Source organism: Erpetoichthys calabaricus, chromosome 14, assembly GCF_900747795.2.
Source record: "Erpetoichthys calabaricus chromosome 14, fErpCal1.3, whole genome shotgun sequence".
Classification (NCBI taxonomy): Eukaryota; Metazoa; Chordata; class Cladistia; order Polypteriformes; family Polypteridae; genus Erpetoichthys; species Erpetoichthys calabaricus.
The window spans coordinates 46,768,633-46,790,251 of record NC_041407.2 but is presented as its reverse complement, the minus strand read 5'-3'; the positions used below and the strand labels follow the sequence as shown (position 1 = coordinate 46,790,251).

At 37.7% G+C, this 21,619-nt stretch overlaps 1 protein-coding gene across 6 annotated transcripts in view; it reads left to right on the top strand.

The window, feature by feature from the left end:
- Positions 1-20,785, top strand: part of LOC114664975 (potassium voltage-gated channel subfamily KQT member 4-like) — a 176,119-nt gene extending 155,334 nt beyond the window's left edge. For all 6 annotated transcript variants that reach the window (XM_051936323.1, XM_051936327.1, XM_051936326.1 and 3 more), the window contains 3 exons: positions 7,955-8,086; positions 17,133-17,271; positions 19,608-20,785. In XM_051936323.1, coding sequence (XP_051792283.1) covers positions 7,955-8,086; positions 17,133-17,271; positions 19,608-19,820 — 484 coding nt within the window. In that variant the 3' untranslated portion in view covers positions 19,821-20,785. The remainder of the gene's footprint in view (positions 1-7,954; positions 8,087-17,132; positions 17,272-19,607) is intronic.
- The last annotated feature ends 834 nt before the right edge of the window (positions 20,786-21,619 follow it).

Sequence of the window (21,619 nt, the reverse complement as noted above, 5' to 3'; positions counted from 1 at the left end):
CATTTCTTTCTTTCTGCTGAAAACAAAGAGAGAGAGGTTAGTACTCCACCATTCCCTTCTGGCCTGCGGTTTCATGTAACAGTTTGGGTCCTTCCGCGGCTCCCTAAGCGCGTGTGTGTGACAATAGATAGATAGATAGATAGATAGATAGATAGATAGATAGATAGATAGATAGATAGATAGATAGATAGATAGATAGATAGATAGATAGATAGATAGATAGATAGATAGATAGATAGATAGATAGATAGATAGATAGATAGATAGATAGATAGATGTACTTTATTAGTCCCCAAGGTGGAACTGGAACTTTGAAGAAGCTTGAGAAAGAATGAAAGAGAGAAAGAAAGAGAAATATATAAAAAAATTTATAAATAATAAAACAAACAACAACCTTCTAAACACACATAAAAACTTCTGCCTTGGATACTGAAAAACTGCTGCAATCAATAATAGGGCTATAGGTGGAAATAAGATGGTCAGACCTGTCCAGATGTTCATTTGAAGGCATTAACATTTGAATATAGAAGGTTCAGCTTATTGTGTCCAAAAAAAGAACATATTTTATATTTTTAATACAAATATATTATTATATAATATTAATACATTATGTATTATATATTGTGGCCTTAACAGGGTGCTCCAGCTCCTCAGTCCTAACATAGACAGATGCAGACACAAGTCCAGGACAACACAGGCTTTTGTTTTGTTGTGGGAAATGCTTCTTAAATAGTGTTCCACCAGCCAGGACAGTACAAAGCAAGTATAACACAAATAGCAATGCCTTTTTCTTTTTCTTTCTTTGTCTTTGTGTCCCGACTCTGGTCCCTTGAATGAAGCGAGGTGGTCCGTTTTATCTGGCAGCCAGGAGTATTTGAAGTGGCCCATTAGCCTGATCTGGAAGCACTCTTGGGTATGGCGGAAACCCGACAAAATAGGGCTCACTGATTCCTGCAGCACCCCTTTCGGAACCTCCAGAGCCCAAAAGGGCTAAGCCCACAAACTCCAAGTCCCAGCGTGCCCTGTGGGAATCCGGGGTGCTGTAGCAACCCAGGGGGGCTGCCACCTAGTACTCCAGGGGAAGTAATGTCCTGTGCCTATTTCCTCCCCCAGACCTTCCAATAACAAGGCATCCTGGCCAGGTAACGGCCCAGGGCTTCTGCCATAGTATACAATATAATATATTAATATTATATTAATATATTAATTGTATTATTATGTTTAAATTTAGTACATTTTATGTAATATGCATCACATTTTAGCCTCTAAGCCACACTCAAGCTGCAGTGTATACAATGCAGGGACCAACCTTGCGTGGGATGCTTGCAACAACCAGCTCAAAATATCTGCTACACCTCCAGACCTGAGGCCTAGAAAGAGCTTGGACTAGGCCAGGTCAACACCGTACTCCTTTGCAGCAAGTTTCCCAATCTCATTATCAACAGTTAAAAGATAATAAATAACAAAATATAAAAGTAAAAGGTGAATTTATTGTAAAGAAAGGTGAATATAGACATAAATAATTGAAGGTTTACCAATGAATACAGTGAATTAATATAATGTATACTAGTCATGAAGACAGGTAACAGAATACAGTTAATATACTTTAAAAAAGTATTTTGCTCTCTCTTGCTTTACATGTACCTTCAGCAACTTCCCTTGCTCTCCTTGGTGTCTGAATCTCTCTTGAATGGCAATCCATCTTTCGAATGCGTTCCCCTAAAGTCTCCTTCTCAGACCCTGTCATTTTAAGGCACCTTGCAGTCTACTTTTATGCTTTCTGTCTATGATGGCAACCCTCAGCGTGTCTCCTATGCCTTTACTCCTCCCTCTGTGTCTCACACTCACACTTCCTCTTTCAGTCGCATCATTAAAGCCAAATTGACTAATTATGTTGCTCATAAAGACCCGATACACACACAGACCTTAGCATTTTATTATATAGTAGACATACTGTGTAAATTTACATACACTAGAAAATTAACTGCCCTTGTTTCCTCATCAAGTCAAAATTATGCACAATACATATAGAACATAACCTCCATACCTGTATGAACATTACATTAACTTTTATTTGCTTAGCATACACTAAAGCAACTTACAAAACAGGTCAACAAAATCAAGTAACATCAGTCTGGGGGACTGTTTGGGAACAAGTGTTACAAGACAAGTTTACAAAGTTGACTACCACAAATGAAGAGCTCCGAACAAAAATACAAACTAGTAGCAATTCCTGGATTATAAAACATAACAGCTAACATCAGATAGACAGAAATTCACTGAACAAGGGAGTCTTCAAATGCTTCATTAAGGGAGTCAGAATTTCAAATGGAGGTGGGCAGCTTGCTCCACCATCTAAAAGCTACGTATGAAAAGAGTATGAACTCAAAATTAATACCACACTGAGTTGGCATCACAAGATGCCCTTTATCAAACAGACATAAGTGGTCGAGAAGGAGCATAGGACATCACAAGCGTCTCCACGTATACAGGTGATGATCTATTGACTGCTCTGTGGGTAAGCATCAAGAATTTGAACTTAATATGTGCCCCTGCAGGTAGTCAATGTAGTGATCTGAAGAGAGGAATGACATGTGCCTGCCTCGGCTGACTGAATGCCAAAAGTGCATTAAAAAACATTTTAAATCATCTGCAGTGGCTTGGAAACACATGCCAGTGCTCATGTCAGCAGAGTTTTGTAGTAGTCCTAATGTGACAAGACCAATGCCTGGGCCAGGAGTTGTACTGCATACTCTGTTATATACAGCCTGATCTTGCATAGCAACATGGTCTGTGAAGGGCAGCTTGTCATCGATCCTCACACCAAGGGTGCTTACCAACTTGGCGGTGGTTAGTTAGAATCAAATCAAGCTGAAAGGAGATGGGGCACAAACTGGGATGACAACAAGGTCCGTCTTTGCCAGGTTGAGCTGGAGATGATGTTCTTCATCCAGCATGCAATGGTGCTGTAAGAATTATGTTTCTGGACTTCTCTAGCGCCTTCAACACCATCCAACCTCTGCTCCTTAGGGACAAGCTGACAGAAATGGGAGTAGATTCATACCTGGTAGCATGGATCGTGGACTATCTTAAAGACAGACCTCAGTATGTGCATCTCGGGAACTGCAGGTCTGTCATTTGGTCAGCAACACAGGAGCGCCCCAGGGGACTGTACTTTCTCCAGTCCTGTTCAGCCTATATACATCGGACTTCCAATACAACTCGGAGTCCTGCCACGTGCAAAAGTTTGCTGACGACACTGCTATCGTGGGCTGCATCAGGAGTGGGCAGGAGGAGGAGTATAGGAACCTAATCAAGGACTTTGTTAAATGGTGCGACTCAAACCACCTGCACCTGAACACCAGCAAAACCAAGGAGCTGGTGATGAATTTTAGGAGGGCCAGACCCCTCATGGACCCCGTGATCATCAGAGGTGACTGTGTGCAGAGGGTGCAGACTTATAAATACCTGGGAGTGCAGCTGGATGATAAATTGGACTGGACTGCAAATATTGATGCTCTGTGTAAGAAAGGACAGAGCCGACTATACTTCCTTAGAAGGCTGGTGTCCTTCAACATCTGCAATAAGATGCTACAGATGTTCTATCAGACGGTTGTGGCTAGCACCTTCTTCTACACGGTGGTGTGCTGGGGAGGCAGCATAAAAAAGAAGGACGCCTCACGCCTGGACAAACTGGTGAGGAAGGCAGGCTCTATTGTAGGCATGGAGCTGGACAGTTTGACATCTGTGGCAGAGCGACGGGCACTGAGCAGGCTCCTGTCAATCATGGAGAATCCACTCCAGCCACTAAACAGTATCATCTCCAGACAGAGGAGTAGCTTCAGCGACAGACTGCTGTCACTGTCCTGCTCCACTGACAGACTGAGGAGATCGTTCCTCCCCCACACTATGCGACTCTTCAATACCACCCGGGGGGGGGTAAACGTTAACATTATTCAAAGTTATTGTCTGTCTGTATACCTGAATTGTTATCACTCTTTAATTTAATATTTTCTTTATCAGTATGCTGCTGCCGGAGTATGTGAATTTCCCCTTGGGATTAATAAAGTATCTATCTATCTATCTATCTATCTATCTATCTATCTATCTATCTATCTATCTATCTATCTATCTATCTATCTATCTATCTATCTATCTATCTATCTATCTATCTATCTATCTAGGTTGAGCATCTCTAATCTGAAATTACAAAAACTGAAATTTTTGGGCACTAAAATGACGCCACCTATGTTGCTTCTAATTTTTTTTTTTACTGCTGAGAGGATGTGAACAACATATGTACAAATTCCAAATGGATTTGTTCATTCTGAGGGGTTCTGGTGTCACTTGGAAGCACTGAGCGTCTTGAACTGCCATGACATAGGAACCTATAACACCTGAGCGACAGTTCAAAATGTTCTGTGCAGTACCCATAAAAAAAAAAAAAAAAAAAAGGACGCCAAAAGTGAAAAATTCCATGCCAGGATTCTCACGCTCGTGGATTAAAGCTTGAAAACATGCATATGCCAAAAAACAGGAAAATGCACTACGCCAAGGAAAAGAATCTGACTTATAAAACCTGGCATATTTATATTTCTACACAATTTATCTTTTTAAATCACAATCATAATGTAAATGTACCTACATGAACGTGTCTCAAAACTCATTTTGGCATGGCAGATGACTTGGACGTTAATAGAATGTTATTGCTTACGATTAACAAATATAGCTTTATTCTTGCTCGGCACCCTTGCTGCAATATGTGTACTCTGATTACATTACAAAAACTGGACAGTGCTGCACATTGCCTTTTTATGTTGCCAGTTTTTTATGTTTGGCAAAAACATGTTATGTTTTATGTATGTACAAACACCCATACTATACAAAAACTGAATGTAGTGCCTCCTAAAGTCATCGTTTCCCTGTTTCCTATGACACTGGTTTTTGATGTGTATTTGCAGAAGAAATCAACTGAGGATGTGCAAGGCTTTTGTTTCTCAAACCACAGACTCTGTCTGATGTTCTAGTGTTCTGATGCATCTGGGCCTTACCCTTGTTTTTCTGTCCTGGTTAGAGGGCGTAATGGACGGGGCCAGCTGTACACTTTAGACAAACTAGGCTTAGGATGGAAAAATTGGGAGGGGGAGGGGGCATTTTTTTAAACAATTCAGACCCACAAACACTTCCACTCAATTACAACTTTCCAATCATACTGTTTTCTATTATTTGCATATACTAATGATGTTTGGTCTTTATGTCTGACGAACTACACAATCCAACAATAACGCAAACAGCAACAATGAAAATAATAATAATCCTCAAACTGTAGCATAGAAAACACACTGGTAACTGTAACATCCAAAAAACTACCAACAGTCATGTGCCTGTAGTCAAAAATTAACATGCATGTAGTAAAATAATGAGGTGAAGTGAAGCTTTTCCAGAATGCACAAGAATAAGTTATTTTTATTAAAATTACATTTGGATACATATGTAATACTAATACATAAAAGACATGGATTAAATTAAATTGTTTTATTTATGTTTTTTGTATTTCAATAATTATTTATTCTTTGTATTTTTTTCCTCTTTACCTCTTGTAAAGTACTTTGAGCAACATACAAAGTCAAGTCAAGTCAAAATAAAGAATAATATAAATAAATAAATAATAGAAATAAAGACAACTACATTTTCCGGTTCTAAATAAACATATTTGATAGGTTTTAAGTGCTGCACACTTTTTCTGATGCCCAATTGGCTGCAATTCTAAGCTGCTAAGTGATGTCATGTACGGTAAATGTACACCTTCAAATGGAATTAAAGGCAGCCGACTGAATTAGTTATTCCACACTTTCAATCATGGCACCGTCTGACTGAGTCTTCAGAATGAAGTTCCCAGAGAATTATCAGCTTTTTCCTTTTTTTAGGTAAACAATATGCAGAGCTTTCACCAATAAGGATTTTTAATGCTGATCATTTTTTAAAAGGCTTTACTTAGTAAATATAGGGTTATAACAGTAAACCTTAAAATGTTTAGTTAGTATCCCTTTTAAAATAGTAAACATTATTAATTATTAAAGAAACCTAATTGCTTCATACAGCTTTCAAATGGTATATATGATGAATTGTTGAATTATTTAATATAGCTTTTAGAATAATATATAACGTATAATGGGAGTGTGGTGTGTTTAAGGTAGATTTAAGTAAGACCTGCTTAATTAGGGAAGAAAGCATTTAAAGAGCAATCAAAAATGATAGTTAATTATTTGACAAAGATTATAAAATAGTATAAAGTAAAATGTGGCTGTTTAAAATATAAAATACAAAGGACCGCAAGATGAATATACTGAGTAATCATTTTTTAAATTTCATGATTAATGTGACATTTTGGCTCTTTAAATATTAAAAGCTGGAAATAGAGGCTTCATGCTTAAGGTGTTTCTGCACCTTGGGATAATATTAGTTAAGTTATTGTCTATGATGGGCTTGTTGTAATTAATGTTAATTAATGGACATATCTTTTATAATTATGCTGGAGAAATCAGAAGTATTTGATTACTTAATGCTGCTTGTAAAATTATATGAACTGGAAATGATTAGATAATACAACTTTTAAAACTGTATTAACTGTTAAATATGCAATTTATTTTAATGTGTTAATGTGTATTGCACTGAGCAATTAACGTGAGACTTGAGTTTGAAGCTGCACACCTCAATAAGCTCTAAATAAAGACACTTAAGTGTTCTCCTTTTCTGTACTACACGTAACACAGCATGTTTGAAGGTATCACAATGTTTTCCTTTTTCAGCCTTTTTTTTCTCCCGAATTGAGTTAACTTAGCAAAGCTAAATATATAATACCAGTGTGGCTGTGCACCTGAAGCCTGCGTGTGAGAGATAATGTTTCAACATAAAAAGCTGCAGCTCTGTACCCTGCTGACAATGAGCTTTGTGGCCATCCATCACTTCACCTCCTAGCACTTTAAGTGCTTGTGTTGGCTACATTCTGCTATGCTGGCAGCTCCAAAGCTAATAATAGGATAATAATTAGGAGAATTAACTCACATTTAGAAGGAGATAACTGGACATGCTCTCTTACTATCAAAGTGTGGGTTTCTATTATTGCTTTGTAGTAAAATGCACCATAAAGGCCACTTATGTACAGGCACACAGGGTACCCCAGAACAGTGCCACAATGCATCTCTGTCTCAGCGGGAATGAAAGTCTTAGCTTACCACAAATTTGCATTTTGAAATGAAATAAATGTTATTCTAGAACTAGAAGTGCTCTACAGTATTACATTTTACTGCCCCCTAATGGTGTATTAGGCAATACTGGCAATTTGGTTTCATGTAAAGATTTATATCTGCCTATTTTTTATTCTGCTTAGGTTATCAATTTTTCTTCACCATTTTAGAGGAAGAAAAATATAAACCTATGCTCTCAGTGTTTGTGTCACTCATTCTACTTTAGGCTACATCACCAGTGTCTAAATATTTCCCAACATTTTTTGCCTTTGTTGTGGTTTTGTTCACCTATTTAGGTCAGGTCAGGTCAGCTCTTCAGCCTTAATTGTATTTTTTATTCTATTTCAGCTTCATAATAGGAATACATTGTTCAAATCACTGTCTGTGATTGTGACTGGATACAGCTTCTGTTGCATTGTCTTCCAAATTGTTATTCTCATCAGCATTTTGTGACACTTCTGCTTCTCCCTTACATCACGGTGACCTATTTGTCATGCACTCTTGTTGAATTTATTAACCATTTGGACTGGTATTTATATCTGATGCATTGTTTGATACATTACTTTGTTTTGTGCTGGCAAAGAGATTATGATAGCTCTTTCTAGGACTGTTGTTCTTTAAAATTAAGTTTGAATGATCCTGCATTTTGATAATGAAATGTGCTCTCATTTTTGAAGACTTCCAAGTCATACAATTTTCTTTTGTAGGATACTGAAGTTCTTGGTTGCAAAAAGGAAATTCAAGGAGACCTTAAGACCATATGATGTAAAGGATGTAATAGAACAGTATTCGGCTGGACATCTTGATATGTTGGGACGAGTAAAGAGTCTTCAGACCAGGTAAACACATACAATGAAAATGGTAATGTGAAATCATCACGGGTTGGATTTTTTTTTTATTCAGTCCTGGACAACTTTTTGGAGACTTTAAGGACAAGGTTCCTCCAAGCATTTACTGTTCTTTCAGATCTTTCAAACTCATTCTGGTATAAATTCAGTGTGTTCTTTGCTGTCCTCTTTTCCTTGTTCCACTGACCATTCCTAGCATTACTGTGTTTTCCAATGAACTAGATTACATGTGAAAAGTAGGTCAGTCTCATTCTGGTCATGTGAGCTTCCAGCAATGATTCAGGCATAACATGGTCCACACGCTCCCTGTACATGACTGACTGTTCAACCTACGGAAAGCACCCTTCTCCATTTTTCTTCTGTTTGCTTTCTTCATTGCCCACCTTTCACACCTGTAAATTGCTATGGAGCAACATGATAGCATAGATCACTTGGTTGTGAAGCTAATGTCTGATTTATCAAATCTTATCCGTACTGATTATTTTAACCTAGTGTTATTACTCTTTTAATTTTGGGGCCAGATTATGTCCCATTTTTGGTCCGTGAAAAATGAAATCTTGAACCATTTCAAATCCTTTGGTGTTGATTTTTATCACAACTTCTCAGTTTCCAGTTGTTACCATGAGTTTCGTTTTCTGGGTGTTGAGGTTCAATTCTACCTTTTAACTTTCATCTTTAACTTTCAGGATCAGATGTTTTGTATGCTTCTTATTTTCTGTGAGCAGAGTTATTTCATCTGTCTACCTTGATTGTTAAAGTTTCTACCACTGGTTGTCACTTCGATTACTGACTCATCCAGGTTCATTTTTCTCATAATTACCTCTGCATACATATTATGGGCACATAAATGGACATAGAAGGCACCCTGTCATACACCTTTTAGATGTTTTAAGACCCGTCAGTGATTCCATACATTGTTCTGACAGTTGCTTCTGGCTTTGTTTACCGTGATGTCATTAGTTGAAGGAGGTGTGCCAGAATGCCCAGCTCTTTAAGTAACTTCCACAATTTGTTATGTTCAATAATTTTTTCTAGGCATGCTCGATTCCTGTTTCAAATGTGGAACCAGTGCTGACCCGGAACTGCCTCACTTAGTGACATCACTAGCACTGACAAGGTTCAGCTAGTGTCATCTTGCAGATGACAAGAATATACATGTCATCTGAATTGTCAACATCTCATCTACATGAATTATACGTGTTCTTTTAGAGCAGAACACGTTACTGCTCTTAAATACTTACTTGAATTTTTGAATTTGTATTCTTTTGAACACTACACATGTTTTTGTTATGTTTTAGAAAAGTAATAAAGTATATAATTTAAAAATCAATTAATTAAATATAGCTCTTCATATTTTCTGAATACATTTTGAAATAATATATAACTCTCATTTAAATCCTCTTTTCCAACCCTAAGGTAACTCAGAAAGAAATAGAGCCAAGAAATTTGTTAATAATACAAAAATCACAGATTAGTACGCTAGCTAGAGAGCTTAGGGTTAATAAGTTTGATCGGCACTTAGCCTTGATATGATGTTTGGTGAAGGGGTTACTTAAAGGCTGCAAAATACTATGTGAATTTTCCTAGTAGTTCATCAGTGAGTAAAGTTGATTTTTTCTAATGCAAATTATGCAATACAACTTATTTTAAGTTTACATTAGCATGGGATTTAAAAATCTTCCAGTAGAGAGCAAGCTAATAATGTAGTAAATACATATCAATAATGTCCTCAAGATACACTGGTGTTTCATGTGGTATTAAATCAAACAGACCTATTAGAGGGTCAGGTCTACAATCATCTCTGATAAATACATACTGTAGAGAGAGTATAGTAGCAGAATAGGGTGTTAGCCCAGGATATGCGTAAATCATGTGGCAAAGGGATGAGTTGTGCTTTCAAGTATTCAACATGGATACAATCTGATAATGAGTAGATTTTTGACATTCCAAGTCATGTGTTATGTGTTCAGAGTTTTGTAAGAAAATTTGCCCTACACAGAATTGCACTGCATATCAATCAATTCTGCTTGCATCTAACATGCAGACACTTGAGTGATGTAATAAAAGTTGCCATCTTGGAAAGGATCAATCCTGATGTTGTTGAGCTGCTTAAAACCAAACAAATCCAGATGTCAGAAGAAGATTTTGTTTTTATTTTCCTTGAAAAGTGAATGAGCAGTAGATTATTAATGACAAGCACTGACAATCAAGGGGTCTTAGGAATGTGTTTATTTATTATTATTTTAAGATTTTCTGAAATAATTAACCTCATTTGTTTATTATGTTCATCATGATAGCCCAACAAAGATTATTTGTATAAACATAATTAAATATTTATCCATATATTAAGCAATTACAATGGATTGAACTTTTGCAAGATGTTGATCCAGCCTCCTTTATGGGACATTTTGACCAATGTGACTGCCATCCTCATATGGGTCTACCACATAGAGACCTAATGGTTTGACGACACATGCACACTTAAATTGCATACATGCAACAATGCAGATTTTTTTTTCCTAAACAGGACCTCATAGCAGGATAACACCTGTGCCACTATATTAGAAACTAGCAGAAATGCATCATGTATTAAGGCCAGGCAAAACATAACCTTTCAGAATGGTTGTTCTTGATGAACTGTTGATGTCCTTTAACTCAGTACATGTCAAGTAAAGCCAAAAAGTTTGGCATTAAGTTTCGGATAGCCCCTGAAATAAATAGCAAATATATGCTAAGGCCTGTTCCCTACTTTAAGTGTTGTTTGCTTTTAACATTTAATTACTGAAGAGGTTTTATGCTGATTACTAGTATGACTCTGCAAACATTTTTTTTTTAATTGAAAAAATCAAGTGAACACAAATGCAAACAAGATGATGTGTGCCAAGAAGTGACTTATTTTGTTTATATACAATCAGGCTATTGATATCTCATGGCCATCTATTGTTTTTCTAATCAGAGTAAGTCACTCATTTCAGGTTGATCAGTGCAAAATAATAAGGAAAGGAAAGTTCAACTTGCAGTAGATGTACTTTTGTAAGTTAATAGTCTTTTAAAAAAAGACATACTAAATATCTGCATTCTGCTACTGCAGGGTGTTGATGGATTATCTGTCCTTGTAGCAGTTTTGTTGGAAAATTACCTTTAATGTCCAGACGTACAAGATACAATGCTAATAGAAGAGTACAGATTTATTCTACAAAATAACATTTCTTTTTTGTAACTTTGTGGCCAGCAGCACAAGAGTGCTTTTCAACTATGGTCTATGGTCTTAATTGCATTGTATTGCACAGCGTACATCAACTTTTATTGCTCTCTCTTCTTCAGCTGCATGTACTCCATTCACAGCATCAGTTATCTTGGGCACCATTTAATAAAATAAAAACAGAGGTTGTGAGTTTTAGTGGCATATAGAATAGGAGTCGAATAAAAATATAAAGCAGAGATAAGCTGTCACAGTGAAAATGAAAGGAACCATATGAATATACGGCATCACAAAATTGTTCACAAAGCTTCTGAACCTATGGACGGTTTTCTTAACCGTGTTAATTGTATTACCCAGTGCTGCTTTGGACACTTTTCTTTTCTGACTGGTTAGGAGTGTGTGAAAGAGCCCTTAAGTACTGTTGCAAATCACTGCTTGTAAATATTTTGTGCAGTTCTATTTCAAATTTCATAATGATTTTTTAAGCAGAAACTTTTTAAGTATCTCTGTGCCTCTCTGTAAGTCTCAGTACAATGCAGGAGTAAATGATTAGCAGGGTCAAATTTTTAACTTTAGTTTTAGGTGAAAATACTTCTAATCATTTTTGCTGGTGAGGACTATTTAAAGCTTTTGTGCAATTTCTTGGTTTAGCTAAAACCTAGCAAAACTGGATCATTGGTTTCCATTATCACACTAGGAAAGATAATTGTATTCTTGGTTGTCAGTCACGTTTACTTATTTGAAGATGCTAAAAGTGTAACAGTTTAAATATGACCACCGGGGCAGGCTTTAACTTGGATACATGTGAAATAGAGGGCTTTATAATATTCTGACAGATAAAGAAAAATGCATACATATCGGATGGCTAAATATAAGCAGAGCCACTTAAAGAGAAAAACGAGTCTACCACAAGACAAATAACATCTTAAAATAATAAGCTTAATATAAAGTTTCTATAAAATTTTACTTCTACAAGAGGAGGCGTGACTTTCAAAAGTCTACTTCAGTCTGATCTGAATTTTACATATGTCTTAGACTATTCTCAGCTTATTAGCCTCTGAATGTGAATATGTAAGTAACTATGCCTGTCTTTGTTATTGTAAAAATAAGTGCTAATGCATCTGTATGAATATTTAAAAAGGCTTTCCATTTGCCATTATAATTTAGCTTAATTGGAAAAATGGAAGAGAATAATCCATTCAAATGTTTTTTTTTTCACTGTTACAATTACCCTGAGTTTTTGTAGTAACAGCTGAGAAAAATTATTAATCTCATGTTTTAATGGAGAGCAGCAATCACAAAGTTCCTGAAACACTGGACTTCAATGCTCAGCAGGACCTTAAATTATAAAGCTTGTACACCACTATTGTCTATGAGGATATTTAGGAAATGGTTTATTTAACAATCTTTTAGCCAAAATACATGCATTTGGGGCATTGTTAACATGACATATACATTATGCAAGACAAGTAATTTTAGATTTTTTTAATGGGGGTTTTGATATTGTTTGTTGTTATTCAACCTGACATTAGACAATAGGGATGCTGTCACTACTTTCTTTAGCTGCCTTGTGGCTATTAGATAGATAGATAGATAGATAGATAGATAGATAGATAGATAGATAGATAGATAGATAGATAGATAGATAGATAGATAGATAGATAGATAGATAGATAGACCACCCTGGTGGCTTTGGGGACCACTAGAACTGAGCTTGGAAGCTCAACCCTATAGGGGCCCATGGTCACTGCCAGGGGGTGCCCCGATGCCTGGAAAGGCCTGGTCCTCAGAAGTGCTGGGGGGAAGATAACCAGGGACACCCGGAGTGCTTCCGGGTGCGCAGCTGGTACTTCCGCTATACTGGGGAGTGCTGGCGGAAGATTATTGGGAGGCACCTGGAGCACATCCAGGTGATTATAAAAGGGGCCGCCTCCCTCCGTTCAGTGGCTGGAGTCGGGAGAGGAGACAGACAGAGCTTGGTGGAGAGGAGTGGAGGCGGTGAAGAAGGCATTTGGAAAGGCCTGTACTTTGGAGGAGTTTTGGGGTTGTGTGCACATTTGTAAATATTAATAGTTGTAAATAAGCGTGTGTTAGGTCTATTAACGATGTCTGACTGTCTGTGTCCGGGCTGCTTTCCACAACATTAACAAAGATGATAAGTGTTTCTCCCTATTCAGAAACTTAGACTGATTCAGTCAGTTTTTTGATGTCAGGATTACATATTATAGTTGTCATTGTAATGTACTTGCTTTTTCATCATTGCTCCTTCACATACACTGTAGATGTCCAGTCCTCCTCCAGCCTTTTCAAGTCTGTCTGATCATATCAGATGAAACCCATTTAATATATAAATAGCATCTGAAATCATTAATTTAAGCCAGTTCTTCACAGTTCCCATAATTCCATAGTACCTGAACTCATTGTGACTTGTAATGAGATGTAACAGTTCATCCAGCTTATTCAAAAATGATCTAATATTCCTCATTATACGGAGGCAGTGCAGATGTGAAACCTTTCCACCTTATTTTATCCTCATCCCAGATCTTCACCCATTCCATCCTTAGAAGAGCTGCTCCTCCAATCAGGTGTAATAGAGCTCCTTAGATGGTAATGACCGAAGTGCTATCACCTGAATTCAAGAATATTTAATATACCCCAATTAGTGTTCCTTGTAATCTCTTAAATTCTCAAATGTTGTAGATGTAAGCTAGCCTTCAGATCCTTTACACTCACCCAGTGACATCTCTCAAGTTTGCAGGTTGTTCGAAAGACAGTTTAGACGAGCTGATGCTCAGGTTGGCAAGTACAGCAGCATATCTTAATTTAAAAATCTGTTTAAAAATGTATATTGAGAAGCCAGATGCCAGATTACATCTAATCTTAAAATTAACAATTAACAATTGTTAAAAAGAAGTTTATGACAAACTACAAAAGAGAGAGAGAGAGACAGTCTGTGTTAAAGACTGCTACCTGGAGGTAGTAGTGTTTAACGGCATCACATTTTTTTAACTAAATGAAAAAAAAAACTGAGAAAACATTTTGGCCACCCAGCCTCCATTAATAGTATCAGTAGCAGCTCAGGTCCACTAACTCCACATATTAGAAACCTTTGTAACATTTTTGACACACATTTCAGATTTGATAAACAGATCAATACTGTGGTTAACAGCACCCTTTTCCAGCTTTGGACCATCACTAAAGTAAAATCATTTCTGTCTTTTAACAATTTCGAAAAGGCTTATTCATGCTTTTATTTCATTCTGTTTAGACTACTGTTATCCCTTGTATACTGGTGTTTGTGACTCCTCTCACCTGCAATTAATGTAAAATGCTGCTGATAGAATTTTCATTGACAAAAAATGAGATCACAATGTAGTTGTGTTAATTTCTCTTCATTGGCTCGACATGAGATGCAGGGTGATTTTACGACTGTACAATTTGTTTTCAAAGCTTTACATGGGTCAGCCCAGCCTGTCTTGGTGATTTTTTCTATCCTCACACACCTTCCACGTTTCTCAAGATCTCTGACTAATTATTATTGTTATACGACTGAAGCTTAGGGGTAACTGTGCCTCTGCTGTAGTGGGTGCTCAGATCTTCAATAGTTTGCTTTTCTCATCTCAGTTAAAATTGTATTTTTATTAACTTGGTTTTTTAGATCACATTTTTGGACCTTCTTGTTGTTTTTGACTTTGTTGTCTTTTCTTTAATTGTATATTAATTTTATGATGTGATGTACACTTGCAGAATTTGTTTTGGTTATGTATCCATTCTTGTTTCCTTTTTATATTTGTATTCTAACTTATCATATATTCTGTTGTTGATTTTGTTGTTGCAAAGCACTATGGTCAACTTTTAGTTGACTTAAATGTGCTCTATAAATAAATGGCTTGATTTATTGTTATCCAGTGAGGTAAGTTTCTGATAAAGATATTTGCTTACCCAATGGGAGTAATCTGGGAGATCCTGATGAATAAGAAACATGTATGGACTGACAGGGTGAGGCAGAAAGGACGGACGTTTTTTACAAAATCACAAAATTGTTAATTTTTTCTTACAAAGAAATTTATTGAAAGATTTGAGTTCATATTGAAATAGCATTTGACAAAATCAAGTGTGGAAAACAACATCTCCCATGTGGTGTCCGTTATCACTGATGCATTTCTGAAGGCGTTCATGGAAGTTGGCCTCCACTCTTTTCAACATCGCTCTGTCTATTTGGGCGACTTCCACGCGAATGGCTTCCTTCAGTTCCCCCAATGTATGGGACTTATGCTCGTATACACGTGCCTTGAGGTGACCCTACAAGAAATAATCGCACATGGATAAGTCAGGGGACCGAGGAGGCCAATGAATGTCACCAAACCTGGAAATGAGGTGACCAGGGAAGAGAGGGTGTGTGGGCTGTCACCCCATCCTGTTGAAACCACATACGCCGGATGGGAATACGTTTTCGTCGTAATTCAGGTAAAAAGAAGTTGTTTATCATCTTGATATAGCGCTCCGAACGATTACTGAGGCCAAGTTCAGAAGACTGCTTCTGAGCAGATCGACTTGGACTGCGCAGCAGGGCTAGTCATACGCTTTCCACATTTTCAGGGGAATGTGACGTTCATGTAGCCCCCGGCGGTCTTTTGTTCATTAGTGTATCTCGTGTAAAAAGTGCTTTAACCCAATGTAGGATAGTGTTACGAGCGGGAAAAGCTTTATTTCTGTAGATATTGAAATGGCAATGAAACTCATGCTGAACTGCGGTAATAGATTGGTTGCTCTTGTCAAAACAGTCGTACGCAAAAACGTGGTGTTCTATCATCCACGGCTCCATGGCTTCAACTAAAAAGAAAATAAAAAAATGCTAAGACTTCGCGGACCTAACGCCACCTACTGCACATCTGTCACTCCACCTAGTGGTGAAATCTAGCCATTTCAAAGACGTACGTCCTTTCTGCCTTACCCTGTAGTAGGCCATTACAACGCCTATGTCAATTCTTTGCACCATCCACAGAGACACTGCATTTTACAGCTGATGCTAGGTAATGACATTGACTGTGACTTACAGAGATGAGTCTTGTTTCATTGCATGTATTGTGTTCACTGTTTACAAATAGCAAGCATATATAGGTCATCTTCGGGTATATGCATTTTAAATAGTAATGTGCTGACATCAGGCCATCTTTGCAATGGATTAACACAGGGAATCAAGATGAAAGACAATGTCGTTTTGACAATATTCTTGAATTAAATGCCACTAGAACAGTTGTGCTTAAGTGAGTCCATGATAGCCAGTTCCCTCTAATGCTTGTTAGGTACAGTTTTACCATGAAACAATTGTTAATATGATCCAGTCAGTCATTATTTTTTTTCGACATTATAACACTTGAACACTCATGACTGCTGTCTCTTGGGAAAGAATACATGATATTTATATCCTTCCAAAGACAGTCATACCCTTGGACCTCTTTCTGATAGAACAAGTGTGGGACATTCTCGGACACCAACTATAATTTATTCTAGACTTTCTGTGTTAACCTAACCCCTTATTTGAAAATAACATCCTGACAGATGTTCAGTGTCACAAAGTTTTTGTTTTTTTTGCGCTCATGTGTTATGATTTATGATGATGGACATTAAATCTTTGCTTGTTCAGTGCTCACATTTCCAAAATGCAAGGAACATGTTTAGGCAGGCATTTCAGATCCATATTTGAATGCAGAAAACTTCCTGAAATATCAAATGCAAATAAGGACATGCAAAGAAATCCAGGCTACTTTCATCTGATTCTGTGTTTTCTTTGGACCATCAACTTCTTGTCTTTTATTTTGTCTTCTTTCTAAGGGTGGATCAGATTGTAGGTCGTGGCTCCATCCAGCCAGAAAAAAAGATAAGAAGTGAGAAAGGAGAAAAATCCCTCCCTGATCTGGATCCAGTGGATGAATTAAGTATGATGGGAAGAGTGGTAAAGGTAGAGAAGCAGGTGAGCCTGAGCTGATGTCTTTGTAACAAGGATTTCCACTCTTCTAGCTACCCTTTCTTAAAATGTCCTACTATCTAGAAAGCATTGAAGATTTGCAGTAAGTGAGTGTACCTGGTTTTATAATTGCATTCATAAACCAATAATTTTTTTGTCAAGCAGCAGAGCTGTAATCATATAATAATAACAACCATAATAATAATTTTATTTATGTAGCAGCTTATTGTACATTAACACGCAACTCAAGGTGCTTTCCACAGATTAATCAACAAAAACAAAGATATACCACATTTGCTTGGATTATTATCATTAATTAATACTATGATAATTTCTAATAAATATAAGTATACTAAATACAAAATCAACCAGGTAATATTAAGCAAAATTTTAACACTAACGTGTAAAACAAACCACCAATCTTATCAGACAAGGGTTTTCTAATCAAAATGTTTATACATTAAGGCAGACAAGAGAACAACCAGATCTAATTAATATATATCTCTCTGTTATATAAAAAAATCTTGGGACAAGACGAAACCTGTTCAAAGAGACGAGACGTGACTTTCTCAGAAAGACACTTTCACGTCCCATGAGATGACACTTTGAACCAAGACATTAGACTATGCCCGGGGCCGAGAAAAGAGAAAGAGTAGATGACAAAGTAGAGCATTGTAAAGAATTCAAAAACATTGGCACGATACACATGCAGAGCAGGTTAGAAATAATGGAAGTAGGAAAATTCAAAAGTCTCAAAAAAATGATAGTAAAGATCACATTAGCACAAACAAACGGAAATTATCCATCCATCCATCCATTTTCCAACCCGCTGAATCCGAACACAGGGTCACGGGGGTCTGCTGGAGCCAATCCCAGCCAACACAGGGCACAAGGCAGGAAACAATCCTGGGCAGGGTGCCAACCCACCGCAGGACACACACAAACACACCCACACACCAAGCACACACTAGGGCCAATTTAGAATTGCCAACCCACCTAACCTGCATGTCTTTGGAATGTGGGAGGAAACCAGAGCGCCCGGAGGAAACCCACGCAGACACGGGGAGAACATGCAAACTCCACGCAGGGAGGACCCGGGAATCGAACCCAGGTCCCCAGATCTCCCAACTGCGAGGCAGCAGCGCTACCCACTGCGCCACCGTGCCGCACGGAAATTATTACTCGGAGAAATAACAGAACAGCGAAAAGAGATCAAATATATTCTTCGGATTTAAACTTTAAGTCGGAGACTGTAGATCGTCTGATTCGTGTTGCCATTAGCGAAAAGTAGTGTTTCTTCCCAATGAAGAAGCATATTAAATTAAAAGATTTGTTGTTTGGTGAAAGTGAAATCCACATACGCTGTCACGCTTGGGTCACAGAGTTGCACAGATGCACAGGAGATTTTAGAGACAGAAATGTTATTCAGACACTTCAAACAAACATAAGTCTCTGCCAGGAGTGAATCAAGCTCTGTGTGTGGTTGGAGGGGACAGTTCTGTCTCTCAATTAAAAGAATAGAAAATCTTACTCTTCATAGGTGCGCGCCTTGGAAGTGGGACCCCCAACGGGAGCAGAGGATGTGTCGGGGAGAAGAATGACAAGGCAGTGAGACAAAAGGACAGCTGCTGTATAGGCTTTTAAATGTTCGAATTGCGGCACGAGATGCAGATCACGTGGCACGGCAGCAGCAGCAAGCCAGCAGCTGATCGAGCAAAGAGAAAGTAAAAAACAAAAATGTATTTGTTTCCCATTGTATCACTATTTAAGAGGGGGTTTTGGAGGAGCGACTGCGTCTCCTTGGGGTGCGTTCAGCCCCCGCTTCACAATGCGAGTGGCAGAGATGTGAAGTGGCTGGCGCGTAGCGCAGACGGGGGCTGGGTCTGGGGGTTGGTGAGTGAAGTGAGCAAGGGGGCAAAGCCCCCTAGTAAAAATAAATATATACAGTATATATCTACATATAACCTAGGCATATTGTATGTACATGGTAACCCATTGAGTAGAAACTTTAATGTTATTACAGTTAAAGAAAAGATACAAAGCAAATAAAATAGCCCATAGTGGTTTTCATTGATTTAGGATGGAGATGAAGTTCTTGATTCCTGAATGTGATTGTTTGACAAGCTAACACTGAGGAGAGGAAAACAAAAAACTCCTACAATGACCCATAGGAGAAAAATAAACCTCTGAAGGGCCACGTTTGGAAGACAGAAACGAGCAAATCAAATAGTTAGGTCTGATGGTAATCAGTTTCTGATTGTGTATGATCTGCCCTGTTCTCTGTATTTTGCTACTATAAAGCTTTTAACACAGATTGTAACATTTGTCCTCATTTTGTGCAGGTGCAGTCTATTGAGAACAAGTTGGATTTGCTCCTCAACTTTTACACACACTGCCTTCGGAAGGGTTCTTCATTCACTCTGGCAGCCATGCAACTTCCCTTGATAGATCCAGATTTGACTTCAGACTATCATAGTCCAGTGGACCAACGAGAACTCTTTCCTTCTGTCCAGACTCTCAACATCTCACATTCAGAGAGTGGCACCATGGACTAATTCCACTAAACTCAATACAAAGAACTATTACCAAGGCCTTTTATTCTGCCTTTAAAGCAAAATATGGCAAAGAAGAACACATGATATTCAAAGCATCTGCCATTAGCCATGCTGACTTTGGCATGGCCAAACATCTATAATACTTGAACTCTCCCAAAAACAGCAAAACCTGCTTGAGGAGCTTATTGCTTAAACAAGCATTTCATGAATGTAAGAACCATTACTTTTGTGATACTGCCCCTTTAGCTTTTATCCCTTTTTTAAAGGGATTTATGCAGCAGAAACTCCAAAACAGTGGCAGCATGCAGAAATGTCTTCCTTGCTCATTGGAGCAACACAGTGATTCTACAGATGCAACACCAGAACAAAACTGTTTTGAGAACCATTATGCTGTGACCACTGGGTGAGCGAAGAGATGGACATGGAATGGGGGGCTGCAAGTTCTAAAAGCAGCTTGCATGCTGCAACTTTTTTATTTTTTTGATCAAAGTAGGCAATAATTATACTGTTTAGTGGGAATTGCACTTTTAGAATAATTTCTGGGTCAGTGTCCAGAGATCTCAGAACTGGCTGAGAAAAAAACAAAAAGACAACAAATTTATATTTTCTGTTGTTTACTCTGTTCCAATGAAACTCAACTGCTGCCAGGGTGATTACTGATCTCTGATGCCTTTCTTGTCTGCAATTCAGGGTCTATCTCCGTTTTTTGTACCTAACCTATGCACAAACCTATGTCTCTTATCTTTAGGAGTAGAATTATTCAGGGTTTCATTAATAGTGTGAAAACATAATTTTGTTATTTTTTTTTTCATTGATTTTGTGTCATAATTTCTTCTGCCTAAAACAATGAGGCTCTGGTACATATTTTTGGGATGGTCTTTCTTACAGGTCTCTCCATGCAGTTCTTGTGTTTTTCACTTCATGTCTGAAGTTCCTTCTTCTCCATTCTATTATAAGGACTATGACTATCATTATGCTAAGTTGGCTTTTCCAAACACATTCTCTCTTCATCTTTTATAAATTCTTCCACAAAAGTGGCTATTTCAATGTGAATTTGAGTAAAGTGAATAGCTGAATAGCAAGAACCAAAAAAAGAAAATGCAGTTGAAAAAAGCTAGTATGGAATGACACACAGTTGGTTAAACTTGTGGTCTTTCAGCCCTACTGCATATTAGGCTCAATCTACTGCTAAATTTATGAACTTTTCTGAAATCCTTCAAATATTTATGCAAAACCATTCCATCAATAGCATGTCTGCTTGGGGCTTCCTTTTTGATTCTGTGTTTTAAACTAAGCAAGATTTTCCTCAGTAAATAATATTCTTCATTTACAGAATCATTGGCTTTTGAAAGCTTTTCCGTAATTTCTTACATTTTTCATGTTTATCGCAGCACTTGTCTTTGTTAAGGGGGTACAGCAAGTGGATTCCTTCTGTCTAGTGCAGACAGCTTTCATGCACAAAATATTCTTCTCAGAAGCACAAAGGACTCTAGTCAGATTGTATGTTTAATGCTCATATAAATCAAAAACCTACTGTCCCTCATTCCAGATGCTATATCTTCCACTTGCTTCCATTATTCTTTGCCACATTCACTTTTGTTCTCAGTGAACTCTATCAGAAGGATAATCAAATTGTCAAATGTGATTACTCCAACTATTTCAGAAAACCCGTATACAATGCACTAAAGGTACTAATCAAGCCAACTATTTTAATTGAAGGTGTTGTACAGCCACTTAAGGTTTTAGTCCTTGGGGAGCACCATGGTCCTGTCCAAACAAGGATTATTGTTTCTTTTGTT